Source organism: Rattus norvegicus, chromosome X, assembly GCF_036323735.1.
Source record: "Rattus norvegicus strain BN/NHsdMcwi chromosome X, GRCr8, whole genome shotgun sequence".
NCBI classification, from domain to species: domain Eukaryota; kingdom Metazoa; phylum Chordata; class Mammalia; order Rodentia; family Muridae; genus Rattus; species Rattus norvegicus.
In genome coordinates, this window is record NC_086039.1 from 37,089,206 (window position 1) to 37,110,929 (window position 21,724).

A 21,724-nucleotide genomic window follows, 5' to 3' on the forward strand; every position below is an offset into this window, starting at 1 on the left:
GAAGGTTGTAGGAATATTTAAGAGGTTTACTAGAAATGAGAATCAGACCACAAAATTTTACCAAAGAGAAAATTTAGCAAAATTACCAGGTAGGGATTCTTCTTCAAAGCTGTCGTCAGAGTCTTCAAGTTCAGAGTCAATGGTCAAGCCTTCAAAACTCGATGTATCCTCAACAATCTCGGAACTAAAATCTTCACTAAATAGTACATCTCCATCATCGCTGATGCTTTCATCAGTGTCGCTATCCCTATTTATATAAATGATCTCTAAGAATAAAAGAAAAACTAGATTAAGTACCATGTTAAATGAACAGTTTAGCGGACTAAGATATAAAGTTATGGACTGTTTAAAATCTCTATTCTTGGGGTTGAGGATTTAGCTCAGTGATAGAGCACTTGCCTAGTAAGCACAAGGCCCTGGGTTCGGTCCTCAGCTCCGAAAAACAAACAAACAAACAAACAAACAAACAAACAAAATCTCTAATCTTTGAGACAAATTCTTACTGTGTCGCCTTAACCGGCCTATAATTTGCTATGAAGAAGAGATTGGCCTTGAACACACAGATATCTACTTGCATCTGCTTCTCTCACATGCTGGAGCTAAAGTCATGGGCTACCACATAGCCTAAAATACTATATTAGCTCACAAAACTGTATGTAGCTTTTTTATACGTGTGAGCAATACAAGTTAGCTAATGAATGAATTTAATATGAATATTGAGATATATTAATATATACATAGAAGCTATCATTTCTACTAATTCTAATTTTGTAGAGCAATATAAATTTCTTCACTGGAGCAATAAATGTCTTCTAATAATGTACTCAATGCTTTTCTTTTAGATCTAAAATTATAAAACTGTTATCTCATAGCCACATTTGTAGTGACCAATAATTTACAAGTCTATTCTCAAAAAATCCATTTATGGTAACCAATGATAAAGTACAAAAATAAATATTGTTAAAAACCAAACTAAATTCAAACTAAATCTCAAAACATAAAACAGGTAACTACACATGAACTACATATGAAATATCAACTCAGTAAATATTCTATTATCTGTACTTTCAAATATTTAAACGATCTTTCTAATTTCTTAAAGTTGTCCTTTAAAAGAACATTTTGCTCAGCATAGTGGCATACACCTTTAACTCCAGCACTTGCAATGCAAGGACAGCCAGATATTAGTGGGTTCCAGGCCAGCCAAGGCTATCCAAGCTAAATAAATACACACATTCCAGCTCTGATTTTTAAAATTACATTTTAAAAACAATATACAGTATTAATCACTCTCTACACATTACCGAGACAGCTCCTCCTGTCCATCTGGGAGGCTCAAGCCCGGAGGGTTTGCTCTTTCCAGATGGCATGAGCTCCTCAGTGAGAAGCAGTCTTAACACATAAACAAAAGCAGCCTTTCCCATTGTCTGGACCCTTCAAAGTCAGCCACACGGGTGAGTAAAAATAAATAAATAAATAAATAAATAAATAAATAAATAAATAAATAAATAACAAATTACTTCTAGCACTTATGTACTTCAATTAAAGTTTAAAACTAAGGCACATTTAATTCCAGGGCTAGAGAGGTAGAGGCTAGCCTGGTCTAAATATCCAGCTCCAGGTCAGCCAATTCTACATAAAGAGACCCTGTCTCAAAACACACAAATACACACATACACAGGCATGCGCACATGTACATGCACATGCATAGGCGCATGCACACACACACACACACACACACACACACACACACAAGCACACAAGCACACACATAGAGAGAGATCAAAGAAACAGTAAAATCTGCATCTAGCCCAGTCCCATTTTATAGAATACCAAGTAGAAAGGTTGCTTGGAAAACCACACTTTGTAACCATTAAAACCAGTTTGCCAGTTCATGTCATTAATAATCTAAGGCAGAACGTAGAGAGAGCAGGTAGCTTTTCCTTTTTGCTTTTGCTTTTTTGTTTGCCTTTGTATATTTTTATTGAATAGTTTATATATTTACATTTCAAATGTTATCCCCTTTCCCAGTTCTCCCCACTCCTAACCCTCCTCCCCCTGCTTCTGTGAGGATGCTCTCCCACCCACCCACTCCTACCTCAACACCCTGGCATTCCCCAACACTGGGGAAACGAGCCTTCACAGGACCAAGGGTTTCTCTTCCTATTGATGCTGGACAATTCCATCCTCTGCTACATATGCAGCTGGAGCCGTAGGTCCCCCCATGTATACTCTTTGGTTGGTGGTTTGATCCCAGGGAGCTCTGGGAGATCGGGTTAGTTGATATAGTTTTTGTTCTTATAACGTTGCAAACCCTTTCATCTACTTCAGTCCTTTCTCTAACTCCTCCATTGGGGTCTCCCTGCTCAGTCCCATGGTTGGCTGCAAACATCTTAAGCTTTTTCTATCAAAGGACCGCAAAGCACGAGGCCTAATCCAGTAACATGCCAAAAGGCACCCCACCCTAATTTCAAAAAAGCCCTCATTTTACAGTTGTTCCCAGACAGTACATGTGTCCCCTAAAAAACAAACAGCAAGCTCAATACATGGGAAAGCTTCTCTACAATACCTCTGTATCTTATTATCTTCCTCTTCCTCTTAACACGTCTGAAATAAAATAGGAATTTTTTTTTCTCGGAGCTGGGGACCGAACCCAGGGCCTTGCAAGTGCTCTACCACTGAGCTAAATCCCCAACGCAGGAAATTTCAAACTGGTTAACCCCCAAGGTCCCAAAGCTCTGTTTAGGTCTCTGAAAAGTATTCTTTCAACCAGCTTTTTAAATTCAGAACATAGTTAAAAGGAATACTAGTCCTTCCTTATCTTAGCCTGTCTCCACTAAGACAGGGAGATGATAAGAAAGGATCAACTCATTTCAGAGATTCATACCAAGTATTTAGCAAGTGGCCAAACTACAAAAGCTCATAGGAACTGGCGGACTAAAAGAAGTCCTATCCTAAAGACGAGTTGCTTTAATTCGAGGCCGCAAATTGTAGTCATTCTTTCCAAGGGAAAATTCTCTCCCATCACAAGTGTCTACCAATAGCATTAGCCACACACCATGCAAACACACAAAAATACTTTTGAGAGCTTGCACCCAAATGGACGCGTAGTAGTACATGAACCCTCCCTCCATGCATCCATCCCAAGGGTTTGGTAATCCACTGGAGATTCATCTATCTCCTGGATCGGCAATTACTAGAAACTTTTACAGTGTCTTGAAATTGTGGAAGGAACTAGCTCAGGTTTGGTTCTCCAGGAGCCACGGACACCTATCACTTCAAGACCCAGAAAACCCACAAACCCCCAAATCCCGCCTAAACCACCGGAAGCCATGTCACGGGAAATGCCCAGAAGCTCCAGAAATATATTTGAATCCCTACGATATGAAGAACCTTAGGATCTCTTCAAGTCCCTAGACTTGAGTCCACTCTAGCTAGCCCCAGGACGCCAAGAACTGTAGCATCTGTTTAGAAAGCCCAAGAGTCAGCAAAAGCGGAGTTTCAGGCTTCCTGCGTAGACCCGGAACTACGCAAGCAAGGCTGAAGCCCGGGCGGGAAGGGATGCTACCCCACCTCCTGCCCACCCCCACCCTCTCCCGCCGAGTTTCTGGGACGCCATAACAATCTAGAAATATCCAACCTCTAGCCTGTAGTTTCACCTAAGCTTACCACCCCTCACCCTTTCCTCTCCTTCCCTCTGCCTCCTCTGACCGGACACCACCAATCCTGGCTTTACCTCTAGCCCTCAAAAAAGCCCTGAGTTCCTCGGATGCACGCACCTAGGAGCCTTTGGTTACCTCAAGCTCCCAGAATACGGGGAGCCCCCTTGCCCACTCCCAGTCCCACACATATATTGACTACTTCTGGCTAGCTAGATGATAAAACAAACTAGCCACCAGAACAGCAACCGGACAGCCTGAGAACCATCTAATTTTTGCTGTCGCCAGGGCTGCAGTCTAAGGCATGGGGACACCCTATCTGGCTTAAGCATGTGCTAATGAAGCAAAGGGAAGGGGTTCTTACCGTCCTCTCCAGACATCTTGAGGCACAGGCGCCTTGCAACGACTATCTCCAAAAACGCTTGGGAAATGTCTGCACGAGCAAACAAGCGCCAAGCGCTCGCTCCTGGAGGGCGTAAACTTAAAAAAAAAAAAAAAAAAAAAACAACCCCGCTGCGGCTGCGCAGAAGCTTCTAGTACATATGTAACTCTTTGGGGGGCAGGAACAACCATTTTTGGCCGCTGGCCAACCTCGGTCCAGCATTTATTTAAAAATGTACATCTCGGGGTTGGGGATTTAGCTCAGTGGTAGAGCGCTTGCCTTGCAAGCGCAAGGCCCTGGGTTCGGGCCCCAGCTCCGAAAAAAAAAAAAAAAACGTACATCTCTTTTACATAATATAGCCAGTAGCCAGCTATTTACCTCCACCCTCCACGAAGTGAGTTTTAGAAGTAAATAAAGAGCATTCAATTCAAACTTTTAAAATATGCCGACAGGTTCCTCCAAGTCATCGTGCTGCTTAAACTACACTTCACTGTTTGCTATTTTCTAGATAGTTCCGTGCTTCATTCCTCCATGAAATAACTGCTATGATTTACGTAGTACTATCCATAGTTCTAAAAAGCTGGGAGGAATCAGTGTCGCATTTTAAAGACAAGAAAATAGAAGTTAACTGGTCTTGGTGGTGCATGCCTTTAATCTCAGCACTCAGGAGGCAGAGGCAGGTGGATCTCTATGAATTCTAGGCCACCCTGGCCTATGTACACAGTGAAATCCAGGTCAGCCAGGGCTACATAGAAGGAAAACAGAACAAAACAAAGGAGGAAGAGGAGGAGGAGGAGGAGGAGGAGGAGGAGGAGGAGGAGGAGGAGGAGGACAAGGAGGAGGAGGACAGCAGGGAAGATGAGGAGGAGGAGGACGAGGAGGAGGAGGACGACGACGACGACAAAGGCGGCGGCGGCGGCGACGACAACGACAAAGGCGGCGACGACGACAACAAGGATGACGAGGACGAGGACGAGGACTGAGGAGTGAGGAGCAGGAGTGAGGAGCAAGGAATGAGGAAGACGAGAAAGACAAGGATGAGGAGGAAGAGGAGGAAGAAGAAGAAAACAAGCTGAGAGAGGAGAGCATTTGATCGGCCTGAAGTCATAAAGCTCATGGCAGTTTTGATTAAATCAAACTTAATTTTTCCATAGCTCAGGTCTCATTATGCAGTCCAGGCTGACCATGAACTCTTAGGTTAAAATGAGCTTTCAGCCTCAGTTCACTAATAGTTGTATCTGCATGTACCCCACTATATCAAACTCAGCGTTTTTTGGCCACTGGGGTCCTGGTACATGCTCCCATTCTGTAGTTATTTCACTTCCATCTGACCTGTATCCAGAAATTCCTCACATTATTCAAAACCCTTATCATTCCTATATCTGTTTATTTCTATGCTTGCTTATGGGTTTTGAGGGCTTTTATTTGTTTGTTTAAAGAAAAAAAAACCCTCATATCTCCTAGTCCTTGGACTCTTGATGCTCACGCTTCTGCTTCCAGACTGGTTGGTTGTCAGGTATATGCCTCTACACAGAACTCTGTTGTGACAACTGGCACCAAAACACTTATGAAACATTATGGCAAGAGGGGTCACTCCTCTAGAGTCTTGTAGAAAGTTACTGTCACTTCTCCCAAAGCTCTTGGATTACTTTGCCTGATGTTAAAATATTCTGTCAACAGGCCTGAGTGGGAACTTCCTTATATGTTTTTAGATATAAAACAGAATTTTGCCTCTGTTCCTTTGGGCAGTCAATTATATGATGACAATTGTAATGGGGTCTCCCTATCTGGGAAAATAGTTAAGAATTTCTTTCCTGGTAAGAAAGAAGCGGGTATCATATTGGGTAGAAACACAGAGTCGTGGACTATCATAAAGATAGATCTGTAATTCCAAAATATGCAAGACAAAGCCAGAAGCATTGTGAGTTCTGGTCCAGGCTTGGCCACATAGCAGGACTATTTGAAGGACTAAGGATTGCTTGGTAGTAGGAACCTGATATCCACAAAGCTGAGGATCCATCCAGTGTTGTGAAATCACTACAAATAAATATATAAATAAAATGAATTGTTGTTTGCCATTGTATGGGAAAGTAAATGTATGTAGGTGGATTACAGAGAACCTGAGTACTGGAAATGCTCTCTGAGGTTACACTTTGCCTGCTAAATAACTTTCTTTTTGCTAATAATATAATTCCAGCTTTTATTAGGAGAAAGCCCTGGAGATAAATTTTACCATGGAAGTGGGTTTTCTCATAGTGGCATCTGTTCTCTGGGGAGGCTATGGCACAATGTGGCTTTCCCCATACTGTAAAGGGCAAATACCTGGCAAGTTCTAGAAAGCATGTTTCTAGTACCTTGCAGAGAGTATATTTCTAGAAACTTCACGAAGGTAGGTTTCTAGCAAATTCCAGAGAATGGATATGCAGCGGATTCTAGTGACATGTCTGCTACTCTGTAAGTCATAGCTGTACACCCTTGGAAAAGCTGCTTTAGTCCAAAAAGGTAGTACCTGCACCGTTTTATTTGTTTGACTGTTGAGAGAGGTCTTTAACTTACAATCCTTCTATCTCAGCTCTTTAAAAAATGGAGGAAAAAAAGAAAAATATTTTATATGTACATGTGTGCAGGTATACCACTAACATCTAGAAGTCAGAAGAGGCATCAGATCAGATCCCCTGGAAGTGGAGTTACAGACAATTGTGATCAGCCATGTGAGTGCTAAGAACCAAACTGAGGCTTTCTTCAAGAGCTACATGTGATTCTTTTTTTTTCTTTTTTTCGGAGCTGGGGACCGAACCCAGGGCCTTGCACTTGCTAGGCAATGCATGTGCTCTTAAATGCTGCCCTATCTCTCCCTTTCTCAAAATATGAAATGTTGGTATTAACTGTGTATGTCACCATACCTAGATTGACTTTGTTTCTTGCAACTATAATTCATGTATTATTTAGAGTTTTATTTAATTGTTACCAACCAATTACTTATTACTTCAGTCTTCCATTTTGCTCTTGTGGTTTATGATACTTATCTCTATACTTGTAATTTTCTGTTACAGCCTCCTGAGTGGTAGAAGTATAGGCTTGCTTCCTTATAGCCAGCTTTAGTACTTGTTTCTTACAGTTGTAGTTTATAAATTCTTTAGTATTTTGTTCTTCCTTCCATCCTTTATCTTTTCTCTCTCTTTCTTTCTTTTTTTTTTTGAAACAAGGTCTTGATATGCCTCTCAGGCTGGCCTTGAGGCCTTGAACTCACCCTAACTTCCTAAGCCTTGAGATTATAAATCTATATCACCACATCTGGTTTTTTAAAAATTAAAGTGTGCAGCATATGTGTTTATACTTGTTCACCAGTGAGTGCATGTGTGTGTGCTGATGTACCCATAGGTTGTGGTGGTTTCAATATGCTTGGCCCACAATTATGAGGTGTGGCCATAATAGAGTAGATGTGACTTTGTTGGAGGAAGTACGTCACTGTCGGAGTGGGCAATGAGACTCTCCTCCTAATCATGGGGGAGCTAGTCTTCTAGAGCCCTTCAGATATAAATATAGAACTCTCAGCTTCTCCTGTACCATGCCTTCCTGGACATTGCCATGCTCCCATCTTGATGATAATCTGAACCTTTGAATCTGTAAGCCAGCCCCAATTATATGTTGTCCTCATAAGAGTTGCCTTGGTCATGGTGTCTGTTCACAACAGTAAAACCTTAACTAAGGCACAAGTGAATACCAGAGGTCAACATTGAATGTATTCTCCAATTTCTTGCCACCTCTTTTGAGACAGGATCTCTCATAGTACCCAGAGCTTACTGACTCAGCAACACTGTCTGGCCAGCAAGCACCAGAGATCGTCTAGTCTCTACCTCGCCAGCTTTGGGATCACAGCTGATGCTCCTGAGTTTTGCCATGGCTACTGTGGGAAACAAGTACATTTCCCATGGGGATCTGAACTCAGGTCCTTATGTTGACACAGCTAGCATGTTACTAACTGAGGCATTTCTTAGCTCCTTAAATTAATTTTAAATAATGGCTTTCCATGCATAAAATATTTGAGTCTGTATGCTAAAGAAATCTCCAGGTACTTATTACTAATCAACAGCAATTTCAATGTATACTCCAATCTTCTATTCTACTTAGTATTTCTTCCTATTAAGCTCTCCTCTCCAAATTACTGTATGTTTGTTCTTCATATTAGCACAAGCTGGTCCACTCACTGATTTGGATTTCCTTCTGACATATAGTACTCAGTAGGAACTTCCTTTTTTTTCATGAAATATGATTGAAAATCCAAGTTACCCAACAATCCTTTGCACTTTTATTTCTGTTCAGTCCTTTCTATGGATTTGCTTGGCTCTTCTTCTCCAATGAAGGAGATGGAATGGAAGAAAGAAACCAGTTTCCTTATTGTCATTCTTAAGGCTCTCTTTTCATTTCCAGGGCTGTCTAAAACACATTAACCTGAGTATGTCAGAAGAATGGTGACCAATAAATAAGGGGAAAGTTCCAACACTGGGAGAAGTGGGAAGAAGCGTGTGCATGTAATGCTCTCAGTTATGAGCTGGGCCACTTAGATAACAGACAGAGCAGCAGTTTGGTCAATAGCCAGGGTATTCACAGAACCTAGAAGTTCTGCTATTTTGCTGGACCATCTCATAAAGAATAGCCAACCCCATAAATGTAACTAATCCATATTCTAAAATATTATGACATTAAAAAAGGATATAAAATAAACAAAAACACAAACCTAGGGCCGATTTCCTGAGTTGAGAACTGGGAAAGATCAGAAATCTGAAGAGATGCATAAAGCTAAGACAGCTTTTGCCCTTGTGCCAAGCTGAAAAAGAATAAGGATGGGTTTCATTGTCAGTCAGTCTTTGAGATCAAAGTCAAAATCCGGGAGTCACCAGTGAAAAGAAGCTGGCAAGCCATCCCCTGCCTCAGAGTGTTACCAGAGATTTGAATTCAAAAATTTATTAATCTTTGGTCACTTGAAATCACTGGCAGAAAAAAGGTTCATCAATCCTGTCTCAACTGAAGCCATTTTTTATTTAACCTGAAACGGAATCATCCATTTTTTCCTAATCCTCTGTGAAAAGAGCTGTAGGAAGGTATGCAACCATATTCTAAAACCTCTTGGTCCCTTACTTTACTTGCCCTGCAGTTGCCAATCAGGATGTAGTTTTTCTTTGTTCTTTGCCTTTCAAACCTCTCTGTAAAATGCATCCAAACCTACTCTTTGAGAATTGCTTCTCTCCACTGCAGTCACCAGCAGCTTAGTAAAAAGTCTCAGGTTAAACTTTGGTCCTACATGAGGGTCTTAGGGTCTCAGCCCCAATACAGAAAGCAAGCAAAAACTCACCTATGATGAGAATGTCAATTTATGTCTATTAATACATTTTAGGTAAAATGGTCAGCGTAAAGTGAAATAAAACCGGAGAGAGAAGACACCAGGAGAGCAGAGAGTGCATATCATCAAAGCTCTAAGGAAACTGAGGCAGAGAGGCAGAGGCAGAGGCAGAGACAGATGGAGAGACAGAGGCAGAGAGGCAGAGGCAGAGGCAGAGGGGCAGAGGCAGAGGCGGAGACAGAGGCAGAGACAGAGGCACAGAGGCAGAGGCAGAGGCAGACAGGCAGAGGCAGAGGCAGAGAGGCAGTGGCAGAGGCAGAGGCAGAGGCAGAGAGGCAGTGGCAGAGGCAGAGGCAGAGAGGCAGAGAGACAGAGACAGAGGCAGAGGCAGAGAGGCAGAGAGGCAGAGACAGAGAGGCAGAGGCAGAGGCAGAGAGGAAGAGAGGCAGAGAAGCAGAGAGACAGAGAGACAGAGAGGCAGAGGCAGAGAGGCAGAGAGGCAGAGGCAGAGAGGCAGAGGGAGAGAGGCAGAGAGGCAGAGTGGCAGAGGCAGAGACAGAGGCAGTGGAAGAGGCAGAGGCAGAGAGGCAGAGGCAGAGGAGGAGGCAGAGGCAGAGAGGCAGTGGCAGAGGCAGAGGCAGCCAGGCATAGGCAGAGAGGCAGAGAGACAGAGGCAGAGGCAGAGGCAGAGGCAGAGTGGCAGAGGCAGAGACAGAGGCAGTGGAAGAGGCAGAGGCAGAGAGGCAGAGGCAGAGGCAGAGAGGCAGACTCAGAGGCAGAGAGGCAGAGAGAGAGGCAGAGAAGCAGTGGCATAGGCAGAGGCAGAGGCAGACAGGCATAGGCAGAGAGGCAGAGAGACAGAAGCAGAGACAGAGAGGCAGAGAGGCAGAGGCAGAGGCAGAGAGGTAGAGTGGCAGAGGCAGAGACAGAGGCAGTGGAAGAGGCAGAGGCAGAGGCAGAGACAGAGGCAGACAGGCAGTGGCAGAGGCACAGGCAGAGAGACAGAGACAGAGGCAGAGAGGCAGAGAGGCAGAGGCAGAGAGACAGAGACAGAGGCAGAGGCAGAGAGGCAGAGTGGCAGAAGCAGTGAGGCAGACAGGCAGACAGGCAGAGGCAGAGGCAGAGGCAGAGACAGAGGCAGAGGCAGAGGCAGAGGCAGAAACAGAGGCAGAGAGGCAGAGGCAGTGAGGCAGACAGGCAGAGGCAGAGGCAGAGGCAGAGGCAGAGACAGAGGCAGAAACAGAGGCAGAAAGGCAGAGTGGCAGAGGCAGAGAAGCAGAGTGGCAGAGGCAGAGAGGCAGAGAGGCAGAGAGGCACAGGTAGAGAGGACAAGAGGCAGAGGCAGAGAGAGGCAGAGAGGGAGAGAGGCAGAGAGGGAGAGAGGCAGAGAGGCAGAGGCAGAGAGGCAGAGAGGCAGAGAGGCAGGGAGGCAGAGGCAGAGAGGCAGAGAGGCAGAGGCAGAGGCAGAGGCAGAGGCAGAGGCAGAGACAGAGGCAGAGACAGAGGCAGAGGCAGAGAGGCTGAGAGGCAGAGAGGCAGAGAGGCAGAGAGGCAGAGAGGCAGAGAGGCAGAGAGGCACAGGTAGAGAGGACAAGAGGCAGAGGCAGAGAGGCAGAGAGGGAGAGAGGCAGAGGGGCAGAGAGGCAGAGAGTCAGAGAGGCAGAGAGGCAGAGAGGCAGAGAGGCAGAGAGGCAGAGAGGCAGAGAGGCAGAGAGGCAGAGAGGCAGAGAGGCAGAGAGGCAGAGAGGCAGAGAGGCAGAGAGGAAAGGAGGCAGAGAGACAGAAAGGCAAAGGCAGAGGCAAAGAGGCAGAGACAGAGGCAGAGGCAGAGGCAGAGAGAAAGAGGGACAGAGAGGCACAGGCAGAGGCAGAAGCAGAGAGGGAGAGGCAGAGAGGAAGAGGCAGAGTGGCAGAGACAGAGGCAGAGACAGAGGCATTGGAAGCTGCTAGGCAGAGAGGCAGAGGGAGAGGGAGAGAGGCAGTGGCAGAGAGGCAGAGGCAGAGGCAGAGATGCAGAGGCAGAGAGGCAGATCAGCAGAGGCAGAGAGGCAGAGGCAGAGAGGCAGAGAGACAGAGACAGAGTCAGGGGCAGAGGCAGAGGCATGGGCAGAGGCAGACGTAGAAGCAGACGCAGAGGCAGACTGGCAGATAGACGGAGGCAGAGGCAGAGGTAGAGAGGCAAAGAGACCGAGGCAGAGGCAGAGACAGATGCAAAGTCAGAGAGGAAGAGAGGCAGAGGCAGAGAAGCTGAGAGGCAGAGGCAGAGAGGGAGAGAGCAGAGAGGCAGAGGCACAGGCAGAGGCAGAGGCAGAGGCAGAGTGGCAGACACAGAGAGGCAGAGGGGCAGAGGGGGAGAGGCAGAGGCAGAGAGGCAGAGAGGCAGAGAGACAGAGAGGCAGAGGCAGAGGCAGAGGCAGAGGCAGAGGCAGAGGCAGAAAGCCAGAGAGGCAGGGAGGCAGAGGCAGAGAGGCAGAGAGGCAGGGAGGCAGAGGCAGAGAGGCAGAGGCAGAGGCATAGGCAGAAAGGCAGAGAGAGAGAGAGGCAGATGCAGAGAGACAGAGAGGCAGAGGTAGAGGCAGTGTGGCAGAGACAGAGGCAGAGGCAGAGACGCAGGGAGGCAGAGGCAGAGGCAGAGAGGCAGAAAGGCAGAGAGGCAGAGGGATAGGCAGAGAGGCAGAGAGGCAGAGAGTTATAGAGGTAGAGAGGAAGAGGCAGAGAGTTAGAGACACAGAGGCAGGGGCAGAGGCAGAGGCGGTGGCAGAGGCAGAGGCAGAGGCAGAGAGGCATAGGCAGGGAGGCAGAGATCAGAGGCAGTAGAGGCAGGGAGGCAGGGAGGCAGAGAGGCAGAGAGGCAGAGAGAGGCAGAGAGGCAGAGGCAGAGAGGCAGAGAAGCAGAGAGGCAGAGAGGCAGAGGCAGAGGCAGAGAGGAAGAGAGAGTGGCAGAGAGGAAGAGAGAGAGGCAGAGGCAGAGAGGCAGCGAGGCAGAGAGGCAGAGAGGCAGCTAGGCAGAGAGGAAGAGAGGCAGAGAGGCAGAGAGGCAGAGAGGCAGAGAGGCAGAGCAGCAGAGGCAGAGAGGAAGAAAGGCAGAGACAGAGGCAGGGGCAGAGGCAGAGGCAGAGGCAGAGGCAGAGGCAGAGGCAGAGGAAGAGGCAGAGAGGCAGAGAGGCAGAGAGACCGAGGCAGACGCAGAGGTAGAGAGGCAGAGAGACCGAGGTAGAGTCAGAGGCAGAGGCAGATTGGCAGAGGCAGAGAGACAGATACAGAGGCAGAGAAGCAGAGAGGCAGAGGCAGGGGTAGAGAGGCAGAGACAGAGGCAGAGGAGGAGAGGAAGAGTGGCAGAGGCAGAGAAGCACAGAGGCAGAGGCAGAGAGGGAGAGAGCAGAGAGGCATTGGCATAGAGGCAGAGAGGCAGAGAAGCAGAGAGGCTGAGTGGCAAGTCAGAGCAGAGGCAGAGGCAGGAAGGCAGAGGCAGAGGCAGAGAGGAAGAGAGAGAGGCAGAGGCAGAGAGGCAGAGAGGCAGAGACAGAGGCAGAAGCAGAGAGGCACAGAGGCAGAGGCAGAGGCAGAGAGGCAGAGAGGCAGAGAGGCATGGAGGCCGAGACAGAGGCAGAGGCAGAGAGACAGAGGCAGAGGCAGAGGCAGAGGCAGACGCATAGGCAGAGAGGCAGAGGGACCAATTCAGAGGCAGAGGTAGATAGGCAGAGAGACCGAGGCAGAGGCAGAGGCAGAGGCAGAGAGGCAGAGGCATAGAGGCAGAGAGCCAGAGGCAGAGGCAGAGAGCCAGAGGTAGAGAGGCAGAGGCAGAGGCAGAGAGGCAGAGAGACAGAGAGGCAGAGGCAGAGGCAGAACCAAAAACATAGGCAGAGGCAGAGGCAGAGAGACAGAGAGGCAGAGGCAGAGAGACAGAGACAGAGGCAGAGAGGAGGTAGGCAGAGGCAGAGGTAGAAAGGCAGAGACAGTGGCAGAGGCGTAGAAGAAGAGAGGCAGAGGCAGAGGAGCAGAGAGGCAGAGACAGAGAGGGAGAGGCAGAGAGGCAGAGTGGCTGAGTGGCAAGGAAGAGGCAGAAGCAAAGGGAGACGAAGAGACAGAGGCAGAGAGGCAGAGACAGAGGCAGAGAGGCAGAGAGGCAGAGAGTCATAGAGTCATAGAGACAGAGAGGCAGAGGAAAAGAGGCAGAGAGACAGAGACAGGGGCAGAGGCAGAGAGGCATAGGCAGGGAGGCAGAGACAGGCAGAGAGCCATCGAGCGAGAAGCAGAGAGGCAGAGAGGCAGAGAGGCAGAGAAGCAGAGAGGCAGAGAGGCAGAGAGGCAGAGAGGCAGAGAGGCAGAGAGGCAGAGGCAGAGAGGCAGAGAGACAGAGGCAGGGGCAGAGGCAGAGGCAGATGCAAGGGAGAGGCAGAGGCAGAGGCAGAGAGGCAGAGGCAGGGAGTCAGAGACAGGCAGAGAGCCATCGAGCTAGAAGCAGAGAGGCAGAGAAGCAGAGAGGCAGAGAGTCATAGAGGTAGAGAGGCAGAGGCAGAGAGGCAGAGAGACAGAGAGACAGAGGCTGGGGCAGAGGCAGAGTGGCATAGGCAGGGAGGCAGAGAGTCAGAGGCAGTGGCAGAGGCAGGGAGGAAGAGACAGATGCAGAGAGCCTTCGAGCTAGAAGCAGAGAGGCAAAGAGGCAGAGAGGCAGAGAGGCAGAGAGGCAGAGAGGCAGAGAGGCAGAGAGGCAGAGAGGCAGAGAGGCAGAGAGGCAGAGAGGCAGAGAGGCAGGGAGGCAGTGAGGCAAGGAGGCAGAGAGGCAGAGTGGCAGAGAGGCAGAGAGGCAGAGGCAGAGAGGCTGAGGCAGAGAGGAAGAGGCACAGAGGCAGAGTCAGAGAGGCAGAGAGGCAGAGCGACAGAGACAGTGGCCGGGGCAGAGGCAGAGGCAGACGAAGAGGCAGAGAGGCAGAGAGACCGAGGCAGACCCAGAGGTAGAGAGGCAGAGAGACCGAGGCAGAGTCAGAGGCACCGGCAGAGTAGCAGAGGCAGAGAGACAGAAACAGAAGCAGAGAAGCAGAGAGGCAGAGGCAGGGGTAGAGAGGCAGAGGCAGAGGCAGAGGCGGAGAGTCAGAGAGGCAGTTGCAGAGAACCAGAGTGGCAAGTCAGAGGCAGAGGCAGAGGCAGAGAGGCTGAGTGGCAAGTCAGAGGCAGAGGTAGAGGCAGAGGCAGAGGCAGAGATGCAGAGGCAGAGAGGTAGAGCGGCAGAGGCAGAGAGGCAGAGGCAGAGAGGCAGAGAGACAGAGACAGAGTCAGGGGCCGAGGCAGAGGAAGAGGCAGACGTAGAGGCAGACGCAGAGGCAGAGTGGCAGATAGACCGAGGCAGAGGCAGAGGTAGAGAGGCAGAGAGACCGAGGCAGAGGCAGAGGCAGAGGCAGAGGCAGAGAGCCTTCGAGCTAGAAGCAGAGAAGCAGAGAGGCAGAGAGGCAGAGAGGCAGAGAGGCAGAGAGGCAGAGAGGCAGAGAGGCAGAGAGGCAGAGAGGAAGAGAGGCAGAGAGGCAGAGGCAAAGGCTAGGCAGAGAGGCAGAGAGGCAGAGAGGCAGAGAGGCAGAGAGGCAGAGAGGCAGAGAGGCAGAGAGACAGAGACAGAGGCCGGGACAGTGGCAGAGGCAGAGGCAGAGGCAGAGACAGAGGCAGAGGCAGAGGCAGAGGCAGAGGCAGAGGCAGAGGCAGAGAAGCAGAGAGTCAGAGACAGAGGCAGAGAGGCAGAGGCAGAGGTAGAGAGTCAGAGACAGATGCAAAGTCAGAGAGGAAGAGAGGCAGAGGCAGAGAAGCTGAGAGGCAGAGGCAGAGAGGGAGAAAGCAGAGAGGCAGAGGCACAGTGTCAGACACAGAGAGGCAGATGGTCAGAGGAGAGGAAGAGGCAGAGAAAAAGAGGCAGAGGCAGAGGCAGTGAGGCAGAGCCAGAGGCAGAGGCAGGGGCAGAGACAAAGGCAGAGGGGCAGAGGGGGAGAGGCAGAAAGGCAGAGAGGCAGAGAGACAGAGAGGCAGAGGGAGAAGCAGAGGCAGAGGCAGAGACGCAGGGAGGCAGAGGCAGAGCAGAGAGGCAGAGGGATAGGCAGAGAGGCAGAGAGGCAGGGAGTTATAGAGGTAGAGAGGAAGAGGCAGAGAGTTAGAGAGACAGAGGCAGGGGCAGAGGCAGAGGCGGTGGCAGAGGCAGAGGCAGAGGCAGAGGCAGAGGCAGAGGCAGAGGCAGAGGCAGAGGCAGAGAGGCATAGGCAGGGAGGCAGAGATCAGAGGTAGTGGTAGAGGCAGGGAAGCAGGGAGGCAGAGAGGCAGAGAGGGAGAGAGGCAGAGAGGCAGAGAGGCAGGGAGGCAGAGGCAGAGCAGAGAGGCAGAAAGGCAGAGAGGCAGAGAGGCAGGGAGTTATAGAGGTAGAGAGGAAGAGGCAGAGAGTTAGAGAGACAGAGGCAGGGGAAGAGGCAGAGGCGGTGGCAGAGGCAGAGGCAGAGGCAGAGGCAGAGGCAGAGAGGCATAGGCAGGGAGGCCGAGATCAGAGGTAGTGGTAGAGGCAGGGAAGCAGAGAGGCAGAGAGGCAGAGAGGCAGAGAGGGAGAGAGGCAGAGAGGCAGAGAGGCAGAGAGGCAGAGAGGCAGAGAGGCAGAGAGGCAGAGAAGCAGAGAGGCAGAGAGGCAGAGAGAGAGGCAGAGAGGCAGAGAGGCAGAGAGGCAGAGAAGCAGAGAGGCAGAGAGGCAGAGAGGCAGAGCAGCAGAGGCAGAGAGGCAGAGCGGCAGAGGCAGAGAGACAAGGGAAGAGAGGCAGAGAGACAGAGACAGAGGCAGGGGCAGAGGCAGACGAGGAGGCAGAGAGGCAGAGAGACTGAGGCAGACGCAGAGTTAGAGAGGCAGAGAGGCATCGAGCTAGAAGTAGAGAGGCAGAGAGGCAGAGAGGCAGAGGGGCAGAGGCAGAGGCAGAGAGGCAGAAAGGCAGAGAGGCAGAGGCAGAGAGGCAGAGAGACAGAGGCAGGGTCAGAGGCAGAGGCAGAGGCAGAGAGACAGAGGCAGAGGCAAATGCTGAAGCACAGAGGCAGAGCGGCCGAGGCATAGAGGCAGAGAGGCAGAGAGACCGAACAGAGGCCGGGGCAGAGGCAGAGGCAGAGGCAGTGTCAGAGAGGCAGAGGCAGAGGCAGAGGCAGAGAGGCAGAGGCAGAGGCAGGGGCAGAGAGGCAGAGAGGCACGGGCAGAGGCAGAAACAAAAGCATAGGAAGAGGCAGAGAGACAGAGAACCAGAGGCAGAGAGACAGATACAGAGGCAGAGAGGAGGAATACAGAGGCAGAAGTAGAAAGTCAGAGACAGAGGCAGAGGCGGAGAGGGAGAGACGCAGAGGCAGAGAAACAGAGAGTCAGAGGCAGAGAGGGAGAGAGCAGAGAGGGAGAGGAAGACAGGCAGAGTGGCTGAGTGAAAGTCAGAGGCAGAGGCAGAGGCAGAGAGGCAGAGACAGAGGCAGAGAGGCAGAGAAAGAGGCAAAGAGTCAGAGGCAGAGGCAGAGGCAGAGGCAGAGGCAGAGGCAGAGGAAGAGGAAGAGGAAGAGAGGCAGAGACAGAGGCAGAAGCAGAGAGGCAGAAAGGCAGAGAGGCAGAGGAAGAGGCAGAGAGGCAGAGAGGCAGAGAGACAGAGGCAGGGGCAGGGGCAGAGGCAGAGGCAGAGGCAGAGGCAGGGAGGCAGAGAGTCAGAGGCAGTGGCAGAGGAAGGGAGGCAGAGACAGATGCACAGAGCCATCGAGCTAGATGCAGAGACGCAGAGAGGCAGAGAGGCACAGAGGCACAGAGGCACAGAGGCTGAGAGGCAGAGAGACAGAGGCAGAGGCAGAGGCAGAGGCAGAGAGGCAGAGCGGCAGAGCGGCAGAGGCAGAGGCAGAGGCAGAGAGGCGCAGAGGCAGAGAGGCAGAGAGGCAGAGAGACAGAGACAGAGGCAGGGGCAGAGGCACAGAGAGGCAGAGAGACAGAGACAGAGGCAGGGGCAGAGGCAGAGGCATTGGCAGAGGCAGACGCATAGGCAGAGAGGCAGAGGGACCAATTCAGAGGCAGAGGTAGATAGGCAGAGAGACCGAGGCAGAGGCAGAGGCAGAGGCAGAGAGGCAGAGGCATAGAGGCAGAGGCAGAGAATCAGAGATGCAGAGTCAGAGGCAGAGGCAGAGAGACAGAGGCAGATGCAGAGAAGCAGAGGCAGAGGCAGAGGCAGAGTGGCAGAGCAGCAGAGACAGAGGCAGAGAGGCAGAGAGACAGAGACAGAGGCAGGGGTAGGGGCACAGAGAGGCAGAGAGACAGAGACAGAGGCAGGGGCAGAGGCAGAGGCAGAGCCATAGGCAGATGCAGAGGCAGAGAGACAGAGAGACCGAGGCAGATGCAGAGGTAGATAGGCAGAGAGACCGAGGTAGAGTCAGAGGCAGAGGCAGAGAGGCAGAGGCATATAGGCAGAGGCAGAGAATCAGAGATGCAGAGTCAGAGGCAGAGGCAGAGAGACAGAGGCAGATGCAGAGAAGCAGAGGCAGAGGCAGAGGGAGAGTGGCAGAGCGGCAGAGGCAGAGAGGCAGAGGCAGAGAGGCAGAGAGACAGAGACAGAGGCAGGGCCAGAGGCACAGAGAGGCAGAGAGACAGAGACACAGGCAGAGGCAGAGGCAGAGCCAGAGCCAGAGGCAGATGCAGAGGCAGAGAGACAGAGAGACCGAGGCAGACGCAGAGGTAGATAGGCACAGAGACCGAGGTAAAGTCAGAGGCAGAGGCAGAGAGGCAGAGGCATAGAGGCAGAGGCAGAGAATCAGAGAGGCAGAGTCAGAGGCAGAGGCAGACAGGCAGAGAGACAGAGAAAGAGAGGCAGAGGCCGAGGCAGATGCAAGGTAGAGGCGGAGGCAGAAGGAGATACGCAGAGGCAGAGTGGCAGATGCAGAGAGGCAGAGGCAGAGGTAGAGGGAGAGAGGCAGATTGTCAGAGGAGAGGCAGAGGCAGAGAGGAAAAGAGGCAGAGAGGCAGAGAGGCAGAGAGGCAGAGAGGAAGAGAGGCAGAGAGGCAGAGAGGCAGAGGCAAAGACTAGGCAGAGAGGCACAGAGGCAGAGAGACAGAGACAGAGGCCCGGACAGAGGCAGAGGCAGAGGCAGAGGCAGAGGCAGAGGCAGAGGCAGAGGCAGAGGCAGAGGCAGAGGCAGAGAGGCAGAGGCAGAGAGGCAGAGGCAGAGGCAGAGAGGCAGAGAGACAGAGAGGCAGAGGCAGAGGCAGAAACAAAAGCATAGGCAGAGGCAGAGAGACAGAGAAGCGGAGGCAGAGAGACAGAGACAGAGGCAGAGAGGAGGAAGGCAGAGGCAGAGGTTGAAAGGCAGAGACAGAGGCAGAGGCGGGGAGGAAGAGAGGCAGAGGCAGAGAAGCAGAGAGGCAGAGGCAGAGAGGGAGAGAGCAGAGAGGGAGAGGCAGAGAGGCAGAGTGGCAAGGAGGCAGAGAGGCAGAGAGACAGAGAGGCAGAAGCAGAGAGGCAGAGAGACAGAGGCAAGGCAGAGGCAGAGAGGCAGAAAGGCAGAGAGAGAGAGGCAGATGCAGAGAGACAGAGAGGCCGAGGTAGAGGCAGTGAGGCAGAGACAGAGGCAGAGGCAGAGACGCAGGGAGGCAGAGACAGAGGCAGAGAGGCAGAAAGTCAGAGAGGCAGAGGGATAGGCAGAGAGGCTGAGAGGCAGAGAGTCATAGAGGTAGAGAGGAAGAGTCAGAGAGTTAGAGAGCCAGAGGCAGGGGCAGAGGCAGAGGCGGTAGCAGAGGCAGAGGCAGAGAGGCAAAGGCAGGGAGGAAGGGATCAGAGGCAGTGGCAGAGGCAGGGAGGCAAAGACAGAAGCAGAGAGCCATCAAGCTAGAAGCAGAGAAGCAGAGAGGCAGAGAGGCAGAGAGGCAGAAAGGCAGAGAGGCAGAGAGGCAGAGAGGCAGAGAGGCAGAGAGGCAGAGAGGCAGAGAGGCAGAGAGGCAGAAAAGCAGAGAGGCAGAGAGGCAGAGAGGCAGAGAGACAGAGAGACAGAGGTAGAGGCAGAGGCAGAGAGGCAGAACAGCAGAGGCAGAGAGGCAGAGCAGCAGAGGCAGGGAGACAAGGGCAGAGAGGCAGAGAGACAAAGACAGAGGCAGGGGCAGAGGCAGATGAAGAGGCAGAGAGGCAGAGAGACCGAGGCAGACGCAGAGGTAGAGAGGCAGAGAGCCATCGAGCTAGAAGTAGAGAGGCAGAGAGGCAGAGAGGCAGAGGCAGAGGCATTGAGGCAGAAAGGCAGAGAGGCAGAGGCAGAGGCATTGAGGCATAGAGGCAGAGAGGCAGAGAGGCAGAGAGGCAGAGAGGCAGAGAGACAGAGAGGCAGAGAGGCAGAGAGACCGAACAGAGGCCGGGGCATAGGCAGAGGCAGAGGCAGAGGCAGAGAGGCAGAGGCAGAGGCAGGGGCAGAGAGGCAGAGAGGCAGAGGCAGAGGCAGAAACAAAAGCATAGGAAGAGGCAGAGAGACAGAGAACCAGAGGCAGAGAGACAGATACAGAGGCAGAGAGGAGGAATAGAGAGGCAGAAGTAGAAAGTCAGAGACAGAGCCGGAGGCGGAGAGGAAGAGAGGCAGAGGCAGAGAAACAGAGAGGCAGAGGCAGAGAGGGAGAGAGCAGAGAGGGAGAGGAAGACAGGCAGAGTGGCTGAGTGAAAGGCAGAGGCAGAGGCAGATGCAGAGAGGCAGAGACAGAGGCAGAGAGGCAGAGAAAGAGGCAGAGAGTCAGAGTCAGAGGCAGAGGCAGAGGCAGAGGCAGAGGCAGAGGCAGAGGCAGAGGCAGAGGCAGAGGCAGAGGCAGAGGAAGAGGAAGAGAGGCAGAGACAGAAGCAGAACCAGAGAGGCAGAAAGGCAGAGAGGCAGAGGGAGAGGCAGAGAGGCAGAGAGGCAGAGAGACAGAGGCAGGGGCAGGGGCAGAGGCAGAGGCAGAGGCAGAGAGGCATAGGCAGGGAGGCAGAGAGTCAGAGGCAGTGGCAGAGACAGGGAGGCAGAGACAGATGCACAGAGCCATCGAGCTAGATGCAGAGAGGCAGAGAGGCAGAGAGGCAGAGAGGCAGAGAGGCAGAGAGGCAGAGAGGCAGAGAGGCAGAGAGGCAGAGAGGCAGAGAGGCAGAGAGGCAGAGAGGAAGAGGCAGAGAGGCAGAGAGGCACAGAGGCACAGAGGCACAGAGGCACAGAGGCACAGAGGCTGAGAGGCAGAGAGACAGAGGCAGAGCCAGAGAGACAGAGGCAGAGAGGCAGAGTGGCAGAGCGGCAGAGGCAGAGGCAGAGGCAGAGAGGCAGAGCAGCAGAGGCAGAGAGGCAGAGGCAGAGAGGCAGAGAGACAGAGACAGAGGCAGGGGCAGAGGCACAGAGAGGCAGAGAGACAGAGACAGAGGCAGGGGCAGAGGCAGAGGCATTGGCAGAGGCAGACGCATAGGCAGAGAGGCAGAGGGACCAATGCAGAGGCAGAGGTAGATAGGCAGAGAGACCGAATGAGAGGCGGAGGCAGAGGCAGAGAGGCAGAGGCAGAGAATCAGAGAGGCAGAGTCAGAGGCAGAGGCAGAGAGGCAGAGGCAGAGGTAGAGAGGCAGATACAGAGGCAGAGAGAAGGAGAGTCTTAGAGACAGAGAGGCAGAGGAAGAGAGGAAGAGAGACAGAGACAGGGGCAGAGGCAGAGAGGCAAAGGCAGGGACGCAGAGAGTCGGAGGCAGTGGCAGAGGCAGGGAGGTAGAAACAGAGGCTGAGAGCCATTGAGCTAGAAGCAGAGAGGCAGAGAGGCAGAGAGGCAGAGAGGCAGAGAGGCAGAGAGACAGAGAGGCAGAGAGGCAGAGAGGCAGAGAGGCAGAGAGGCAGAGAGGCAGAGAGGCTGAGAGGCAGAGAGGCAGAGAGGCAGAGAGGCAGAGAGAGAGGCAGAGAGGCAGAGAGGCAGAGAGGCAGAGAGGCATGGAGGCCGAGACAGAGGCAGAGGCAGAGAGACAGAGGCAGAGGCAGAGGCAGAGGCCGAGGCAGCGAGGCAGAGAGGCAGAGGCAAGGAGGCAGAGAGGCAGAGAGGCAGGGAGGCAGGGAGGCAGAGACAGTGGCAGAGGCAGAGGTAGAGGCAGAGGCAGAGGCAGAGGCAGAGGCAGGTGCAGAGGTAGAGTCAGAGGCAGAAGCAGAGAGGCAGAGGCAGAGGCAGAGTGGCAGACAGAGAGAAGCAGAGGGTCAGAGGAGAGTCAGAGGCAGCGAGTAAAAGAGGCAGAGGCAGAGGCAGTGAGGCAGAGGCAGAGGCCGAGGCAGGGGCAGAGGCAGAGGCAGAGGGGCAGAGGGGGAGAGGCAGAGGCTTGGAGGCAGAGAGACAGAGGCAGAGGCAGAGAG

At 52.1% G+C, this 21,724-nt stretch overlaps 1 protein-coding gene across 1 annotated transcript in view; it reads right to left on the reverse strand.

Annotated features, from left to right (window-relative positions):
* Nucleotides 1–4,158, reverse strand: part of LOC120099333 (ribosome biogenesis protein erb1-like) — a 95,846-nt gene extending 91,688 nt beyond the window's left edge. Inside the window, exons 1-2 of the mRNA XM_063280569.1 lie at nt 4,024–4,158; nt 87–266 (exon numbers count right to left, since the gene is read on the reverse strand). Of these exons, the coding sequence (XP_063136639.1) occupies nt 87–266; nt 4,024–4,039 (196 nt within the window). The 5' untranslated portion in view covers nt 4,040–4,158. The remainder of the gene's footprint in view (nt 1–86; nt 267–4,023) is intronic.
* Between the last annotated feature and the right edge of the window lie 17,566 nt (nt 4,159–21,724).